The sequence below is a fragment of the Oreochromis niloticus genome, linkage group LG7, assembly GCF_001858045.2.
Source record: "Oreochromis niloticus isolate F11D_XX linkage group LG7, O_niloticus_UMD_NMBU, whole genome shotgun sequence".
Taxonomy (NCBI): domain Eukaryota; kingdom Metazoa; phylum Chordata; class Actinopteri; order Cichliformes; family Cichlidae; genus Oreochromis; species Oreochromis niloticus.
In genome coordinates this window covers 12,269,904-12,289,298 of record NC_031972.2, presented here as the reverse complement: position 1 = coordinate 12,289,298, position 19,395 = coordinate 12,269,904, and the positions used below count along the sequence as shown (strand labels likewise).

At 37.8% G+C, this 19,395-nt stretch overlaps 2 protein-coding genes across 3 annotated transcripts in view; one reads left to right on the top strand and one right to left on the bottom strand.

Moving 5' to 3' along the window:
- The first annotated feature begins 1,188 nt into the window (after positions 1–1,188).
- LOC100694976 (proteinase-activated receptor 3) lies at positions 1,189–3,796 on the top strand. The gene is made up of 2 exons (XM_019360681.2): positions 1,189–1,494; positions 1,988–3,796. Exons 1-2 carry the CDS (start codon positions 1,428–1,430, stop codon positions 3,052–3,054), a joined length of 1,134 nt encoding a protein of 377 aa, XP_019216226.1. The 5' UTR covers positions 1,189–1,427; the 3' UTR covers positions 3,055–3,796.
- Positions 3,797–4,248: 452 nt separating this feature from the next.
- LOC100694717 (synaptic vesicle glycoprotein 2C) overlaps positions 4,249–19,395 on the bottom strand; it is a 62,827-nt gene continuing 47,680 nt past the window's right edge. Inside the window, exons 4-12 of one of the 2 annotated variants that reach the window (XM_025908998.1) lie at positions 18,437–18,570; positions 16,928–17,017; positions 16,733–16,843; positions 16,523–16,611; positions 15,113–15,277; positions 13,720–13,853; positions 11,533–11,736; positions 11,218–11,377; positions 4,249–9,852 (exon numbers count right to left, since the gene is read on the bottom strand). In XM_025908998.1, coding sequence (XP_025764783.1) covers positions 9,669–9,852; positions 11,218–11,377; positions 11,533–11,736; positions 13,720–13,853; positions 15,113–15,277; positions 16,523–16,611; positions 16,733–16,843; positions 16,928–17,017; positions 18,437–18,570 — 1,271 coding nt within the window. In that variant the 3' untranslated portion in view covers positions 4,249–9,668. The remainder of the gene's footprint in view (positions 9,853–11,217; positions 11,378–11,532; positions 11,737–13,719; positions 13,854–15,112; positions 15,278–16,522; positions 16,612–16,732; positions 16,844–16,927; positions 17,018–18,436; positions 18,571–19,395) is intronic. The other variant, XM_019360680.2, reaches the window with a different exon arrangement.

Below are 19,395 nucleotides of genomic sequence, written 5' to 3'. Positions count from 1 at the left end.
TCTCTCCCTTTCTGTCTCTATCCCTCTTCTTCTCCTCTATTTTTCTCTCCCTCTCCTTCTGTTAAATTTCTTCCCAATTTCTCTTTCTTCTTTTTCTCCATCCCCTAGTGTTGTGTGTTGTAACTATAATAATCCAAAATAAAAAATCCTAATCCTAATGACTATCAAGTGTAACATTATGGAAAATATCATAATGGTCCACTTTGGAAAGTAAATCTGTTGGGCCTTTTTTGGCCTTCAGACAACAATTCTAATTGACACACTGCCGGACAAGACAAGAGGAAAAAAAAAGAAAAGAAATGTAACCAGGGCAGGATGGTCTCTGACTTTCACTGAAACATAGATTAAACATAACCTGTTAGTCCTCCTCAAGTTTGGAAAGAACATTCTAAAGTTTCCATTAAGTTGACTACAGTGGGGAGCATTTGGTTGTCTCGGTTTGAGTCATCTGTGACATTTGAAGTTTGACGTCACAACAGGAAGTTGAGGTCATCACTGGGGCACAACAGACCCTGATACTGATGTTACTTCCTCCCTCTGTTAAAAATATACGCCGAAAACAAGGCCTGGGTCACATCTGTGATCAGCTGGATGTCTGCAATAATAAAATATTCTTTGATAAAAGCAGAGAAAATACTCAAACAATCCTTTCACCAGCATGTGTCCTGATCTGCCTAACCCTGATCACTTTCAAGCATATTAAGTTTCCTGTAAATGTAAAATTAAAATGTAAATAACATGCCAAAAACACAGAACTTAAACTGCAGTAACAGAAATCTTCTGAAAGGTTTCTGAACCAAAATAAGTCATGTTTTTAGTAAGTGTACCTGTACACAAATAGCTGCAGAAAAGGAAAGGAAGACAAAGCTGCTCATGTTGAGGCAGGCTTATCGTCTTCACACAGGCATTTCCTTGCCTCACCACTTTTTCCTTTTTCTGTGTTACCTCTTTTCATAGCTCCAAACTTAGGCATCATATAACTTAACTGGAATGAATGCAGCACTAGGAGAACTGTGTGAAAATGTACATTTGAACATTTCTATTTAAGACAGTGAAAATGATACACAATACACATGGGAAAAACTGCGTAGAAAGTTCCTCAAGTACTGAGATTTTAGGTAAAAAGTGGATCAGTATTTGTTTTGGCAAAGATACAGCAACAATAAAATAGTTATGCAGTAAACAGAGGAGACAGTGTAGGGAAGTTAAACCCATTGTGGTTCATATTCAAAACGAAAGCAAAGGTATTTCTGTGTTGGGTGAACGTGTGATTTTGTTTTTTTCTTACAAGGGTCGGCTTTCAAGTTCCTCCCACAGAGCTAACGGAGAGAAGCAGACTGGGGTGACAGAAAAAAGCAGTGAAAACAAACAAAGAAGAGACTTGCTAGTGACTCTTAAACTGAGAGCCGATCAACAAGAAGAAAAATATGGGGAAACTACTCCTGGTTTTCTTCGTTTTTGTCCTCTGTATAAGCAGTACACAGCAGAAAAAAGGTAGGAGAAGCTTGTCAAAATTCAACAACAGCTTTAAGTAACAGTTTCATGGACTTGAGAGATAATCTAAAACATCTGGGGGTGTTGCTGAGGGTTGGCGTGTAGAATGACTGTTTGGTAAAAACTGGCTGAAACAGGATTTGAAGCAGATTCATGACCCTGAATTGTTTATTATATATAGATTTTGAATAGTTAATATTTCAATATCTTGACATCATATTGTCCAGCTATTTCAGTGAGAGGATTTTTTTGGTATTTTCTGAGTTTCCTAATCATTTTTGGTTTGTGAAATTTAAGTCAGACAAAAGTGTTTTGAGAGCATTTGGCTACAGGTGAAACTAAATATCTAAATACCTAGCGCATTGTATAGATACTTTGAACCAGTACATTTGAAATCTGTGTTGGTACAAATATATTTGAAAATCCTTTATATTTTGAATGAACTGCAGTAATTTTCATTTTTGTATTGGTTTTTTTTTTTTTTTTTTTGCAGGACAAAAGACGCGGAGGGAGCAGAAAAACAGCTCTAAGGTTGCTTTTCCCATCCCCAGAACATTTAAAGGGGCCCCAGTGATTAACATTCAGCCCTTCCTAAATGGGACTCAGGCTTCCTTTCTAACTTATTCCCCTCCAGCTCTGCACTTGCTCAACAACAGCACCGTGGGGTACCTCGGTGGTTCTCTGAGCACCCGAGTCATCCCCATTATTTACATGTTGTTGGTTATAGTCGGGATTCCAGCCAACGTCAGTATCTTGTGTTTGCTAGTGACTAAAATCAGAAAGGTGTCTTCTGCCATCCTCTACTGCAGCCTGGCTGTCTCCGACCTCTTCCTCCTCCTCTCCCTCTTCTTTAAGGCTCACTACCATTTCCATGGAAACCACTGGGTTCTCGGAGAGACTGCTTGTCGAGTTGTTACGGCATGTTTCTACGGCAATCTCTACTGCTCGGCCATGACGCTGGCTTGCATCAGCATCAAGACCTACCTGGCTGTGGTATACCCGTTCATGTACAAAAGTATGCCCAAGAGGCTGTGCGCTGCCTGGGTGACCCTGGCTCTGTGGGGGGTGTTTGGTGTCGCAATCATCCCAGAGCTCATCGTCCAGCAGAGCTACTGGCTTCCTCAGCTCAACCGCACAACCTGCCATGATGTGTTGCCCCTGGATCACAGCTCTCATATCTTTCTGCTCTACTATCACCTGATTCTTATCATCTTATTTCTTATGGTTCCGCTGGTGGTTACAATTGCATGTTTTGCCCGAATCATCAACGAGTTAACAAGATCACACTTTGACTGGGGAATGTACATCAAGGCCAGCTCACTTGTGTTTAGTATCTTCCTGGTGTGCTTTGTCCCCCCTGGAGTCTTACACTTTGTCCATTACGTCCAACTGTTTGTGGATGGAACCGAAACTCTGTATATGTACTTTAACGTGGCAGTGTGTTTGTGCTGTGTCCATGCCTGTCTGGATCCCTTCCTTTTTGTTATCATGTCCAAATCTGCAAGCTCCAGGCTTTACTTTATGACTTTCAAAGGCAAGACGCTGAGCATATCTTTCTAATGGAAACCTGTTTAATAGTGTTAAAAAATAAGTGATCTTATTTCTTATTTTTGTGGCTGATGATGAGGGAAATGTTCTCCTTGGCTGGAATCCAAAGAGAGATCAAAAGCACCTTATTTTTCATTTAAAACTATAAATGGATTTCATTATTGTTGTATTAACCTTATTCTATGAGTCATAATTGTTGTTTTATTATAAAAGTTCTGTTTTTGGCCACCCACGTAACTGCTATATTTAAAAACTGGAAAACAATAAGAAACTTGAAAGTGTAAAAGAAAAAAGAAAACAAATGTATATGTACATAATACATTTTCCTGTTTAATGACAGTAGTGGCAGCAAGATTTACAGCATGTAGGGTCATTTTATGCTTACTGTAATTCACAAGTTTCTTGAAAAAAATGTAGTGCCGTGATACATAAAGTATGAGTTTTAGTGTCTGCCATTTGGTTGTTATTATAATAGTATTTTAGTAAAGGTACTGTAATCTGCATAAACAGTTCATTAGTGTAAAACGCATCCACACATGTTCATGTTCACTGAATTTCATTTTTCTCTCTACAGTGTTTACAGTAATTTCCCTACTATTTGCTGTTGTGTAACTACCCTGAAGTTTTGACTGGAAGTTAATGTTATGATGGGCCTTAGCTAAAACATAGCTGCATCCCATATCCACAACAATCAAACAGAAAATAAACAAAATAATGATCAAAATTTGAAATAATCTTTGTTTTTGCAAACAAATCGCTGTGTGTTTTTATATCAATTTGTATATGTATATAGTATATGGGTGTATATAGAAGATGAAAGGATGTATATTATTTTTTAAAGTAAATAATAAATATATTTAATAAATGTGTCAAGTAAGAATACTATACACCTATATTTAAAAAAAATGATTTCATAACATTTTTGAACTTTTAGAGTAGTATATAACTATATTCTATACATTTCTGTATCTACGGCTTTCCTGTGAACTTTTGTTCACAAGGAAGAGATAATCAGTCAAAGAGATAATCAGTTATTAAACTACTCTACTTCTCTCTGCTCTCTACCACTGACTTGGTATTTTCTGACCAGCCCTTGACAGGATGTACAGTAAAGTGACACTGAGGAGTAGAAAAGTCTACTACTACTATGTTAAAATTGTGTCTATGACTCACTTCTGGCTGTAACTGACATTAATGATAAGACAGTTTGCTGACATTAATCTTTATTCTTCATTAAAGATTCTTTAACTGTGTCTTTGAATAAGGGCATGCAGAGAGAGTTGCATGTTTTGGTCAATTTAATATGAATTACACCATCTGCTGGTAAAAATGAAAGTTCAACAGCTGCTCAAATGAAACTCTTTATTCAATATGTAGATACCAGAGGAATCCACCTTTACACTGCATTCACTAGAGCTTTTTATCAGCCTTATCAAAATAAATCATATCAAGGTCAGATTTTTATCTTTACACACACATCTGCACATTTAGTTTGACAGCAGGGCTTTTCAGATCTGAAAGTCTCAATGTTGGCACTTTAACCCTTGCTCCAGTGACAATAATAACTAATCTAACTGGAAATCACCCAAAAAACAGATCTGACAACCCCTGCTGGAGGTCAGTTTGTAGTAAATACAGTCATCTCATCACTAGCATGCCCCTTCACAATGACACAGATGAACAATTCAGTTTAAGGAACACCTGTCCACAACAAACCTGACAACACACGAGAATGATACATTCACCTTTAACCCGGGAATCACATCTGTTAACCTCCATAGAGGAACAGCAAAGACACCAAAATGGCATATAGCACACAAAACAGAGGGACTTGAGTAACAAACATGCGGGATTTCAGTCTGGAAACTGTGATGTACAGTATAACGGGTTTGTTCAGCACAAGTGGAAGAGCGAAGGAGAAGCCACAAGGCAAGGCCGAGGACAGACAGAGATAAAGCATCAAACACAGGAAAGCAGATTCATATCTTGAAACAGCTGCAGTCCATTTATATTGGTTTAAAAGGAAATAATCGGTCAATAATAGGTCCTTTACCACCAAAAATTAAGATATATATGAGACATGAGAAACATAACATAACATACAATAACAGCATCACCAAAGCTGACAAAAATTATGAAATTCCAATGATTTTTTGTATGATGGAACAAATGCAGAACAAACTATAGGTTTATTTTTTACTAATGACCTAATGTGTGTTAACATCAACTCATTAGCACTGAAGCAGGAGGTTATTCAAGCATATAAGTCACAAAAAATAATGTTTTACAAATATCTTTTTGTTTTATTTTATTAGATATCCCTCTCTGAGGTCACTGTAGTTTTGTTTGTGGTGCTCACAGTGCTGAAAAGTGTGATTTGTAAATATTTCCAAATATATGTGTTTCCTTTGCAAATTAAGAAAGAAATACTGTTGAAGCCGACTTTCATGGATTATCCAAAAATAACTAGCATTTCAGGATAAACTGTACTGTTGACTCCCCCCCCAGTGCTTGATTTTGGAAGGTGAACCAAAGTTAGGCCCAAAGTTGGTCCACTTTGGATCTAAGTGACTACTTTGGTCCATACTGAAATATGTCATTGTTCATGTTCCCCAGAGGATGTATCCTACTTAATAAAGCAGTTCATTTAGTTTTCTCCATATGTTTAATTAGCTAGATGATTATTTTTGTCTTGTATGACATTCACCTCCAAAAGACACTGACTGCACTTGTCTGCACTGGACTACAAAATATTTATGCTAGCACAGGAAATGCACATGATAGCTTAGCTAGTGCAACGATAGTGCAATGCTTCCAAGGCTGAAGAGTCTTTAAAATCTTAAATAAGTGAGCATCACAAACAAATTGTATTTGCAATCTTACAATCTTAGCATGTTAAATAAAAACCAGGAAAACAGGTTTTTTTGTTTTTGTTTGTTTTGTTTTGTTTTGTTTTCTTGTTTTTTTAGAATTTGGGTGACTTGGCCTTTTACACATGGCTTTTAGCTTCAATTCATGATATAAATCAAAATTTAAAAACATCAGTTACTTGGTTTAAGAAAAAAAAGAGAAAAAAAATATTTGTCCACATAGTGTTAGTCTAGATATACATGCAATAAACTTACAGTCGCAGTCAAAAAGTTCTACATAGTCATCATGGGCATCAGTGTTATCTGTTGGCCTTTCAATGAGTTCTCTGAACTGTCCTTTTTTCCAGGATGTAATAATTGTACAGCATACAATTCTTTAGTCCTTTAAAACACAAAAATTGTGTGCACAAGTTAGAATTTGTTTTGGATATTTGGTTAAAAGTCGACTAGAGGCCTTTGGTAGCCCTGAAGCTTCTGTGGTTAGGAAATAAGTTAGATTGTTCAGGAAGTCTGAAATCAACCTGAAACTGCTGGAACACTAGCATCACTGTCCACATTGAAGCCAGTTTTATATCACCATGGCCTGAGAGGTTGTGGACCAGGAAAGAAGCCCCTGAACCAAAATTGACACCTTCAAGCTTGAAAGATTTATGGTCAGATGAGACAAAGACTGAGCTGTTTTGCCACAATGACAAGAGGTATGTTTAGAGCAGTAAACATGAGGCTTTCAAACCTAAGAGCACTCTACCAAATGGCAAGCATGGGGCTGGCATCATAATCCTCAGTGGTGGTTTTACTGCCAGTGTACTGATAGAGTGTGCGGTGGATGAAATAATAAAAAAGAGAGATTACCTCAGAATTCTTCAACTACAGCTGATATCAATAGCTAGGTGGTTGAAACTGGGGCACAGCTAGGTGTTCCAACAGCATAATGACCCCAAACACACATCAAAGCTGGTTTTGGAACAGTTTAAGCAGGCTAACATTATACTTCTGAAATGGTCTTCCCAACTAACCAATTTAGATGAACACTTCTGCTAAGAAGAGTGGTCAAATGTCCAACTAGAATTATGCCAGAAGCTTGTTGATGGTTACTAAAGTGGTTGATTGAGGTACAAATTGTTAACAGTCATTTAACCAATTTCAGTGGGTGTATATACACTTTTAAATCTGTGTGGATTTGACAATAAAAACGAAATTCACCTTGTGCAGCCATTTCTTATTTTTAGGTAAGTAAATGAAGATGTGTGCGGTACAATCATTCCACCCTGAAAAAAGAACCATTCAAAGAAATCATTAAAAGCCCAAATTCACCATGATATTCATGGCCATGATGAGTGTATACAACCTTCTGATCACAGCTGTACATACAGACAGAGAGAGAGAGAGAGACACGCAGATGTGCTCAGTGCAGTATCAAGAGATAGGAATGAAAAAAGAAAGATAGAGCAGCAAAGCTTCCAGCAAAGTTTGGAAGGAGAGGTGGGCTTGACGGTAAGAGAGGCACGACATCTGAGAAAGGCCTTTGAGTTTCAGACGGAGCAGCAGCAAGGCAGGAAGAGATAAACAGGGTGACAAAACAGACCAAGTGACACTATGAAGAAACCAGGACAATGAGACAGATAGAGAGGGGGGGGAAAGATCCAAAACATAATTTGATACCAACAGACGTTTCCTACAGTATAAATTCTTTTTGGCAGATGGAATTAAAAGAAAGAGCAAAGCCCTTCATGGTGAGCTAAGCAATACAGACATGAGAGATGCAGAGAGGAAGCATTCAGACAAAAGGATTCCAGGCCCAAAAAAGTCTCTTACTGTAAAAAGCAGAAAATGTAAACTTCTTTTCACTTTAGAAATGTAGCTGCTGAAGCTGCCAGTTTGGACTAAACTACTGTATATATCATTATTGATTTTTATGGCCTTGTTATTCTTGCAAATTGCAGCAAAAGGCTTAAGTATCATCAACCTATTTTATCAATGGAGTGAAAATTGTAGGAGCAAAGTTCAAACACAGTAAATCGCCACCCCCAAAAAAAGAAAAGCACATTGGTAAAGCAATAAATAAGACATAAATTAATAAATAAATAATAAAACAGCCTGTCTAATTATAAACACTTAATAAATAATTTCTTTTTAAGCAAGCCAACATTGCCAACTTTCAAGTTTTAACTCAAAACAATACCTCCTTCCCCATCCTGGTGCTATATGTTGATGACAAACTTGCTTTAGGTTTATTTATGATATTTCATGATTTTATAATGAACACTGAAGATCCTAACCAATGTCCAATGATAACTGTACCTTATACCATTAAAAGTGTTTTCATTGTTACTGGTCATAGTTACTGTAATGACTATAGCATGAGGTATGAGCAAATAATTTTCTCAAGGGGCCAATAAATAAATGGGGACTACTTTGGAGGCTTACACTAATAAGCTGAACTCAGTTTTGCTCACAATTTAATTTTATATCTTTATAAACTTATTGGGCAGACATCCGCAACAGTCCCAATTTCTAATTTGGCCCCTTGAGAAAATTAATTGCCCAACACTTTACAAGAGGGTAACTGTTCCTATATGTAGTTACAGTCACACATTGATACATGAAAAAGGTTACTGCTACAGAAAGCAACTATGGAATGAAAAACTGTCTACAATAAATAAACAAATAAAAATAAAAACTTTAGAAAACAGATGAGACTTGTACACACAGTAAATTAAAAATGTCCTAATAGCTATAATAGAGAAGGCTAAACAAGTAATTAAACTGCAGCATGAAAACTGTGACTGTGTGTGACATCACCTGTCTGGGAAAAAGTAGAGCATCATTTGCTGACAGATGTTTATCACTTGTGTGTCATGTTCATAAATGTTTTTAACTCTTTAGTTTTGGAGATGCTCATATGGATCCTTCGGCTATATAACTTTTACAAATTTAAGTAAAAAGTCACTGGAAAGATTCCTATAAACAGCTGCAAGCAAGAAACTGAACTCCTGTGCTCAGCGTTTTGTGCAATCATTGTGCATGAAAGATCTTCAGTTATTTTGGACTGTGTGTCCTTTGTTGACTAAGGGCAAGCAAATTATTGACCAGCATGAGCCACACGAGGTAGAGCCTCAAAGCAAGTGTCTCATGCCAAAAGCTTGACAGTTGGCAAACCTGAGCTGCTGGTGGTGGCTCCAAATGCACATGTAAACAAAAATGTCACACATTTCCTTTAATCAGCACACAACTGAGTGGAACTCGGAAGGGGAAGGTTGCTAGAAGCCCAAGCCTTTTGTAGCTTTGGCACATGCATTCGTGGGCTGCATGTGTGAAACCGCCCATGGTAGTGCTGAGCTGCAATGAGCTGCTGTTATAAAGACTTTAATAGCCACTGATAAATTTAGCTTACTTCTCAAAATAATTTTTTCTTCTCCAAATTCCTGCAAGCATGCCAATAGCTCTGGTAAAAAGTCACTGGCATAACATTTGATATTCTAAATGAAGCTCCTCTGTACACCTACTACTCTGCAAAACTGCATTTCATTATCCTAATTTACCAGGTATTTCTCTCAGAAATAACAGAATAATAAAACTCGTCATGAATCTGAGTTTGTGAACATATTCCGCATATTTTATGAAAAAAAGTAAATAAAAAAACAAACTGCAAAGCTAGTTTCAAAAATATTTTAACAAATCACTTTCTATAAATAAGTTGCTATTCAGTAAACTGAGAAAATACCTGGTAAACAACATACTGTTCTGTGCTGAGGTTTACATGAGGACATTGGCACGTGTGTCTGGCAGTCGGAGCCCCACTAGCCCACCGCCAACCAACACGGATGATGCCAGCAAAATGGGAATGGCCTTGGTGATGCCAACCAGAGAGCCAAAGATCAGGTTGCCCAGCACCGCTGCCAGCTTACACATGGCATTACAGAAGCCAAATCCTGTGCCCCTACAGACAAAGAGGAGAAGAGGGTTACACATGTACAGTAAGTATGTCTCATTTGTTTCTGAACAACATGAAACACCATGTTTTCTTAAAAATACTGCTCCAAATATTCCAAATGTGCAGAAATTTAATTTCTATTCAGTTCTTGCTGTACTCAAGGGCACCAGAAGAACTTTTGATTACTAATACAAAGTCAAATCTCCTGATTGCCACCAGTTTAGAGAGCCAGAAAAAGCTGTAGATAGTACAGAAGCCTTGGCATGTTTTTGTAATCACTCAGACTCAGTTATAGAATAAATTTGAGGTGAGAAATCATCTGTAGTTAGGTTGAAAATCTTGAAAATCTCTAAAATGTTGTTTAGAAGTTGTTGTTTTTTGTTTTATTTACTATAGTTCATAATAAAAACTGACATGAGCCCTGAAACACAGTTTCTGATGTAATTTCTGCACCGGGCGTTTTATTATGAAAACTGACCAGCTTCCCTATGCCTTTACTGTGTCTAATGTCTTGACCTCCAAATATGGTCTATGCAGCTCGATGTGACTTCTGTGAAAAGCATGGCTATTTCAAGGGATGCAAAGTTGAGAGCCACTTCTAAACACACCACAGTGCATCTTGTAGATTTGCATGTATTGTCTTGAGTATGGGCTCTCCATTTAGGCTCACATTAGTTGGTTTTTGCAGTGACAGGAAATAATAACTCCCTTCAGATATTTTCAACCTAAAGTAATGAGCATATTGTGAAAATGTAAGTAGTAAATAGTAGAGGTATTTACTGTATGTTAAACTGTAGAGAGTACAAGTGATAAGTTGTCAGAAAAATAAATGCTCAAGTACAGGTGCCTTAAAATTCAACTTAGTACAAAGTACAAAGTATTTGTACTTGTTTACTTCCAACCTCTGTCTAGAATTAAACAGTCCACTGTCGTGACAAAAAAAAGACTTCCAGTACTGTGAAGTGACATTACAGTCTGTGAATGTCCTCAGTCTTTCACTAATAAAAGATTCGAGGTTGCTACATATCAAAGTAAATTTGAAATTATTTATCACTCCCCAAACTTCACAACTTGAATCAGTGTTATAGCACAGCACTGCTTAGTTTTATTCAAAGATCAAAGCAAAACTTCATAGCATGAGAAAAAAATCGATTTTTTTGTTCCAGAACTTTTTTGTTGTTGTTGTAATGTTTCTTGGCCTTAGGACTCTGCAAGACTAGTTGTTGAAAAGTCTTGAAAAACAAGAAATAATAAAGACGTGTTCTTCTTTATCTTTCTTTCATATGGGTGAACTGACAAGATAAGATAAACCACAGTGCCACACTATTTCCTGTATTCTAAGTTAGTATATGCAGTAAGTGCACCACTCACCTCCTGTCTGTTGGGTACAATTCAGTGGTGACCACATCCAGGGAGTTCCAGGCGGAGATACTGAGGCCGTTGTAGAGACAGAGCATAAAGATCATCATTGACTCGCTGGTGCCAAACCAAAGGAAGAAGCAGCTGATGCCTGATAGCACCATGGAACCTCCTGCAGAGCACAGCATGAGTTTTACGTCTTAAACTTGAAATAACTTAATTCACGTCACTAGAGGTCACTGCAGGCACAAAAGCCAACTGCACATGACACTAGAACAACAAGGGGAAAAATTGCTATTCATATCACACATCGAAAGGAAATCCTACCTAACATGCTTAGGCGTCCTATTTTGTCCATGAGGAGAGCAGAGACAATGTTTCCAGGAAGCACAGCCAACGTTCCCAGGAAGTTGACAAAATAGACCCAGTAGGCACTGTAATCGTCATCAAATGTCATCTGACAGCCTGTCTTGTTGTGGTGAAAAGAGCTGTTGATCACCCTTGAATTTGTCAGCTTGGTGTCATCAATATCTGTAAATGTAGAGGATAAAGAAGAAAGTTTTTACATGTTGACTCGGGATTAAAAGTTTGTATCTGATAGTCACGTTTTACTACCACTTGCTATTTACTCGAACAGTGGCAGACAAGACATTATGCATTGTAACCTGGAAACCAACACCTAACAGTATATTCAAAAGCACAAAATTCATAATTTAAAAGTGTTTACTCTTTTAGTCTTTATTATATCCAGACAAAAATGAGCTTTAATCTCAAATTTGATCATGACTCTTGGGCTCAGAACTATATAAAATACAACTAATTGAAAAAAGTGAACAATGTATAACCTAAGACCAGATGCAAGATGTGAAGAAGCAGACAGATGAATGTTGACATGGAGCTGACAAAAAAGGGTAAACATAAAAATGACCCAAGAACACGAGAAAGTTAAAAAAAAAGAAGATTATGAGTGTAACAAACAAGACATCATTCATTAATATGTTAGCTATTTGTTAGCTTCAGATGTATTGATAGGCACATTTGATCAAAGCCATTCTTTCTCCAGTCATTATGCCAGTTTAAACTAACTAGCTTCTTTGTATAGCATGTTTTGCCTGCTAGCTGAGAAAACTATGATTTGGGATTTGCCTGGTTTATGTGGCTAACAGTTATTTTGCCTGCCATTGCTACAAATTTTTGAATTTCATTGACATTCCATGATGTCTTTATAAGTTGCTAAATAACTGCTAGCTTCTTCCTGTCTGAACAACCCTTTACATGCAGTCCTCTAAAAAGCTAACAGCACTTAACTTGATGGCGATGATGCTATGCATCATTAGAATACTGACTGGTTAAAAAGTTTGCTTGGACAGGATAGGAAATGACACCACAGTCCATTTAACATTACTACAGCGAGCCAAATTACTGCAGTACTACCAGAGTTCTTTGTTTGTCTTCTCTGCAGGATAAAGGACTAAAGACTAAAGGACAGACGACAGCACAAATATAAACAACTACGATGCTGGTTCATGCTGTTTGAGTAAAACATCCATTGTGTGGCAGTTCTCTGGACAGAAACGCTTTGTTGATGCCAGAGGAGAGGGGCTAGACCATCTCAAGGTGACAGGACGGGAGCAGTAACTCAAATAATCACTCGTTAAATCCAAGGTATGCAGAAGAGCATCTCTCAAACACAACACGTGAAATTCTGCTCTCTAGAGACACATTTCAAATTGCAAAAAGACTTCACGTCCCATGGAGCATTACTGGCAAACCCGACGTGCCCCTGCTGTTGCTATGTTCAGCGCTTTCCTGAGTGCTGAAGGGAACTGATTTTCTACCATGTGCTCCCTCAAGATCTGATTCAGCTCCAATTCTCTCAGACCATTTAAAACACCTCTCGTGCTTTTGCCTTTTGTTTCAACTTGTTTCTTTGTCAGCCTTAAAATAACTGGATTACACTTTCATAACTTAGATTTATCAACAGTACAGTTTGACACTTTTGGTGCTGCTGCAATTTTACATTTGTTTCTGAAAAAGAAAACAGTAATCAGCAAGACCGCATTAGTAAAGAATCCACATGCACAGAGAAATATTTCGAAATAACTGTCTGACTAAACAATCACATAAGAAAATGCATCACTGCAGGAGTCATCATGTGGTTACAAACTGCCATTTTCAGTCCTCCGAAGCACAGCTTGGCCCACTTTTTTTTGTTGTTAAATAAAGTCACAGTTAGTTCAGAGAGGCAATCTGTGCAGGGGGCACAGAGGTTAAGCAGTAATTTAGAGGCATAACGCAGAGATATAAAAATGCTCAAAACCATTCTTTCTTCTCTGAGCAAGAAGTTTGGATCCATAATGAACTGCCAGACAGAGGCACGGAGCCTGAGTGAGACTTATGATTAAGGCAACAAGAGCCTAATAGGATTTTCTGGGGTGGAAGGAAGTACCTTTGTTCTGGACAGGCAGAAGAGAAGTGCCCTGAATAAGTGTGCATTTTACAGATGTGGTTTACCTGTGTTATAAAAGAAGGAGTCTACAAAGGTACAGTTCCTGAAAAAGGATCCTACTGAGGAGACATCTTCAAAGTAGCAGTTGAGAAAGGATGAGTCGATGAATGTGACTGCCTTAAATTTCATACTGATGAACCTAAAAAATAAAAATAAAAAGTTATATAGAGTTATTGCAAGAAAGAAGCACCTACTGACAGGGATATGCAACACATATTATTGACAATTAGGGTGATGACAGATAATTTTCCCTCAAACCGGGGAAAGCGAAATGCAGAGTCACTATTTCAGTGACTGCACAGACAACAAAGGCAGGGATGAATTGCTGAATGCAAATCAAACGGTCCAATTTCAAACTTCTTAAGATGGAATATTAGAAATTAGATGTAACAAAGGCTTCTAGATGGAAGGGAATAGCTGCATTTAACCTGATATTAATAATATTTCTACTAATATTTTTTTATTTTTTGAGATACAATGCCTTTTACTTTTTACTGAATTAATTAGGCATTGAGGACATCTGTAACTGAACAGATAAAGCACTTAAAACCAGAATGTATGATATTCTTTATAATACTAATACTAATAGAATAATAATAATAATGCTGTCCACATTTTTTTTTATTATTATTCAGGAACAGGAAAAATAATCCAAGTTGAATTTTATTGAAGCACTGGTCAGCATGATAGCATCAGCAAACTGTTTTTTGTTTATTTTCTCTTCAAAAAACATATTTATTCAGCTCAGTTCCACTCCATATTTTTCCATGGTCAGCTGCACTCCATCTGCAGTGGATCTATTCCCCACCAGTGGTATATGTCCCACAGTTTGAAAACCACCAGCATCTCCTCCCTTCAGGATGTCTGGCCTTAGCAGTCAGTTATCTATGTGTTCTATTTCACACCACGATGCACAGTACATGATACTGTTTTTGATTTAATCTCTTATAATAAATGCATTCTGGTCTCCAGTGAGAAGGCAAAAAGAACAAAAACAGCATATCAATGTGTCTTCGCTCGGCTCTCTTTGTGAGAATTGTAACCAGGAGGAGGAGGAGGACCAGATGTGTGTATATGGGTGAAAGAGAGACCATAAGAAAGAATAAGGGAGAGAGATAAGCTTTTTAATTTCCTGGTGGCAGACGAGAAAGAGGAAAGATTTATATTACCTGCAGTGGTGTGTTGTTTGCGGGAATGACAAATAGTACTGCTATCCCACAACAGGACAAGCAGCTTTAAACACAACGTTGTACTAAAAGACGCTTACAGGATCACAATGTGTTACACTGTAGCTGGTTTTAATAATTTCTCCCACTCTTGATATCGGTGTCTGAGAGAGCTGAAGATCACTGGAAAGTATTCAAATAGAAGTCAGTTTGTGCACCAAACCTGCCGTACCTGTCATTTACAAAGACCCCATTTCTGTGGATCTGGTTCTCCAGGGTGAAATTGAAAGTGAAGTCTTCAATGCGTTCATTGTTATGAATCTTTACTCTGGAGGCGTACTCGTCAGCTTGAAGGTGCTTGATGACATCTGGGAACCACACAGACAGCCCGTAGTACCTGAACACAGCAAAAGATTCTGTATTAAATTGTGTTACATATGGTCATTTTTAATAGCCTCTAGTAATCACTTTCTCTATTCCCCATCATCTTATTCTGCAGAATTGCGTTAAACAAACTGGTTAAAAGATCCACTGCCCTCTCTCATCTCCATACCTTCTCAGGTATCCCATTTGGACCAACAGCTTTTCCACTCAGCATCCTCATCATAGCTGACCACACTTTGTTCTTACTAATCCTCCACACTTGCTGATTCACCATCTTTACTCCATCTCCACTTGTCTCTCTCTTTCCCTTATTTTCTTCAGTCATCAGCTCTTCATAGTACTTCTGCCATCCTCTTAACACACATTTTATACTTACTAACACATTTCGATCTCAATCTTTAATCACCCTGACCTGCTGCACATCCTTTCTGGCTCTATCTCGCTGTCTAGCCAATCGATACGCGTTAGTTTCTCCTTCCTTAGTGCCCAGACTCACCTACAACTTAATATATGCTTTTTTCCTTTGCTTCTGTCTTAACAGTACAGCCAGGCTCCCAGTGCTCCTGTCTTTTTCTTTATTTTCTTTGCTAACATCTCTCTTTGAGTTGTCTTTCCACAAGGCTCTATATTAAAAGAACATGAGTCAGATGCAACACTACTGCATAACATCTCTGCTGAGAAATATTTGTCTGGGTGTACATACATGCAGATGGTTAGGTGGAAGGTAAAAGACATGAAACTGGAATCAGCCTGTAGTAGATGTTTAAATGATACTGCTTTGTCTAAATTGCCACAAAGTCATTAGGACAGTGCAGCGTTAAGTCAGCACAAGTTCAAAGCCATTGCCCTGATGTTGATGTTTTCTTGCAGGTAGAGTATGAGGTGTAATTAAACACCAGGTTTTTTTAAAAATATATCATTGTATTTGACTTGGGTGTCAAATGGAAAAAATCCAGTCAATCATAGAAGGTGTGTAACAGGAAAACTCATAAATATGTTGTAAAATAAAAGCAATGAAAGACAAAAATTAAATGTAATCTAACTGACCACGGCTCATCAGGCAGATATAAGTGAGAGAACATCTACTTTGGTGCCAAGCGCATTACAGAAATTTATATTAAGCTGGAAAATTCTAGTGATTCAGCTATGCATCATCCAGAGCAAAAAACAGCATATCTGAACATGATCAAAGCCAACAGTAAAAACACATTCAAAGTGCAGAAGTAGATCTGTATGGGATGTGTAATAACTTTCTTACCCAAAGGACAAAGTAAACCAGACTGCAGCCAGCTTCATAGTGTTTTCTTTCACTGGGTGGTTGAAACATTTCATGAATGTCAACCAGATCTGATATAAAAGAAAAAGGTTTTGGTGAATTTTATTCATAGCAACCATAAATATTGACTATGAAAGAAAGTGCAGCAAAAAAAAGTGAAGGTTAACAAAAAGGTGATAAAGAGTCTCCTACTCCTCTGAGTTCAGCCCTGATCTTGAAGAGGACCTTGAGTACAGGGTTGGCTGACTCATTCTGCATCTCTACCAGCTCATCCAGCTGTTTGGGGATTTTTATTCTGTTCACCTGCAGGGGGAGACACTGATCGGTCACCTGCCAATGGCTCTGCAGCACCAGGAATGATGAAGTGCAAAGCCAGGGTGTACTCACAGTGAAGACTCTCTCTGGCTCTCCACGGGCACGCATGTTGGTGTCATGGATGTGTTTGAGCACCATCCAGGCCTCGTCGTGTTTACCCATCTGGGGAATAGTTAACATAATTTGGATATATATGCTGGATTTCAATATTTACACTCCATATACACAATGAAGTGGGCACTGAATGTCTGTTTTTATTTAAAAAAAAATAGCACATGTATGCGATTTATATATCTGTGCGACCTTCACCTCTATGCCCCAACCCCAGCATCAGAATCTCCACACTGCTGTCCTAATAAGTAAGCTTATTAAGAAGAGCAAGATGAAAATAAGCTTGTTGCTCCTCTCCGAGCAAAACGATTTTGTTTCATTTAATTTGTTCTTTTTGATAAAAGGATAATATAAAACAATTATTGTACATAAACTTCAGTTTCATGCAAGGGCATCTAACAGATGGTATCCACTTTGTGAAAAAAAAAGCTTCATTGTGTGCCAGTGATTTATTTTTTCTTTGCAGCCATGTGTTAGGGAGGCAGCATCAGAGAGAGTGACTCTAAGAAACTGAACAAACTGATAAAGGCTCCATGGGGAATACTCTGAGGTCCCTACATGTGTTGTGTAGAGAGGGAAGCGACACAAAGTGGTCAATGCAATGAACAACACTACACACTCTTGCTACACAACATACTAGTTGGACAACAGGCTCTGTCAGAGACTCCTTTAGACTTCTATTCCTCCAAGGTGGTATAAAAGTCTTAAAATGGGAAGCATTTAATGCTCACTACAATAGCCATCTGGAGTTTAGGATTCCACTGTGTGTAGGGAGAGGAGACTTCTCCATTGAATGGTAACACATATTGCACATTTAAAACTGCAGACTCTTTGTAACATCTGCTTTTAACTTTAAAATTCTAATTCTTTTTGTTTATTACACCCCAGTGGAAGTCTTAGTAGTACACTTTGCATCTCCCTCTATGAACATTTTATTTGTAATAATAAATAATGATCAGAAATAATAGAGAATAAATAAAAATTCATAAAGTTTCAAATTTACCTGAGTTTTACTTTCCATTTTCATGTTCTTTATATACACTACTACAGTAGTGAGCGTTTAAGTTTCAAATAATGAGGTCAGCATACGTAAGTAATTACTGTAATTTTGGGTTTTAACTTTTTTCATCTCTTGCCTAATGGGGCGCTAAAGCTCACCTACCTGTAGTTTAATATGTATCTTAGTGGGCAGCCAATCAGAAAAAAGTTGGCTTAAAAAATGGCATCAAGACTGTTTTTCACTACGGTGTGACTTTGTATGAGAACAACAAGAATCATAATTATTCTTTTCTTTAAATAATAAGGCTAATGGTTCTCTGTAAGAGTGTGTTTTCTTTATAATGAAGAAGGCATGTTACCCAGTCCATCAGTATGTCTCACTAATGTGATTTTAATTGAGCTTCATGGCAAAAAAGAATGAACAAGTTGCAAGCAAGCAGGAGCAGTTCATATACTAAACATCTCCTTTACCTCCAGGTAGAAGCGGGGGCTTTCAGGCATAAAAGTGAGAGCTACCACTGCAGAGACACAGGGCAGCGCACACACCACCACAAACACTCGCCAGCTGTGGAACTGGTAGGCTGATCCCATGCTGAAACTCCAGCCTGCACAGAAAACCATGCACACACAAGGACAATTAGAAATAATGTGGCATAGCCTCGTTGCACGAGAAGACATAAAACTTAAATTCAAGCACACATGTATACTTGCTGTAGTTTCTTTTTTCTGTCCCTCAAGGTTGGACAGAAATGCAGTTAGTGGGATTATGTTAACTGCTAAATTCCCCATAGGTGTGAATGTGAGCGTGAATGGTTGTGTGTCTCTCTGTGTTAGCCCTGCATCAGCTTGGCAACCTGTCCAAGGTGTACCCTGGCTCCCACCCTGTTGTTGCTGTGATAGGCTCCAAAACTGACCATTGCATTAGTTCAGGTAGGCCATAAAGTCAAGCTGCAGCATTCCCGTCAGATCAGCTGATCTGAACTGCCAGACCACATGACTCAGCAATTTTCGACATCCAACTGGAAAATCACTTAGGTGTGGTTATTTAAACTGCTTTAGCTGCTTTTACAAAACTGTGCCTGAAAACAACAGTTTGTGGTGTCTAATGCACTGTATTCACAATGGGTTGTTAGAAAGATTTAATCCTCTACAAAATGTTATAATAGCATTCTAGTAGAGCTTCAACGAGTCCCCTTAGGATTTGGTCCCATCATAGAAAAAACAAAAGAGACAAGAAATGATGTCTTTAAAATGATCTAATTAAAAAACAAAAATACTTTAATTATCACTTTCTAACAATATGTGGGTCACTATGTGTGCTGAAAAAGAACAGAGATCTTTTGACACTGGCTCCATTCCAATAGTAAAATCTGAAAAACATGAAATCCAAAAGTACTCTGTGAATTCTCTAAAAGTTTCAAAAGCTCCAA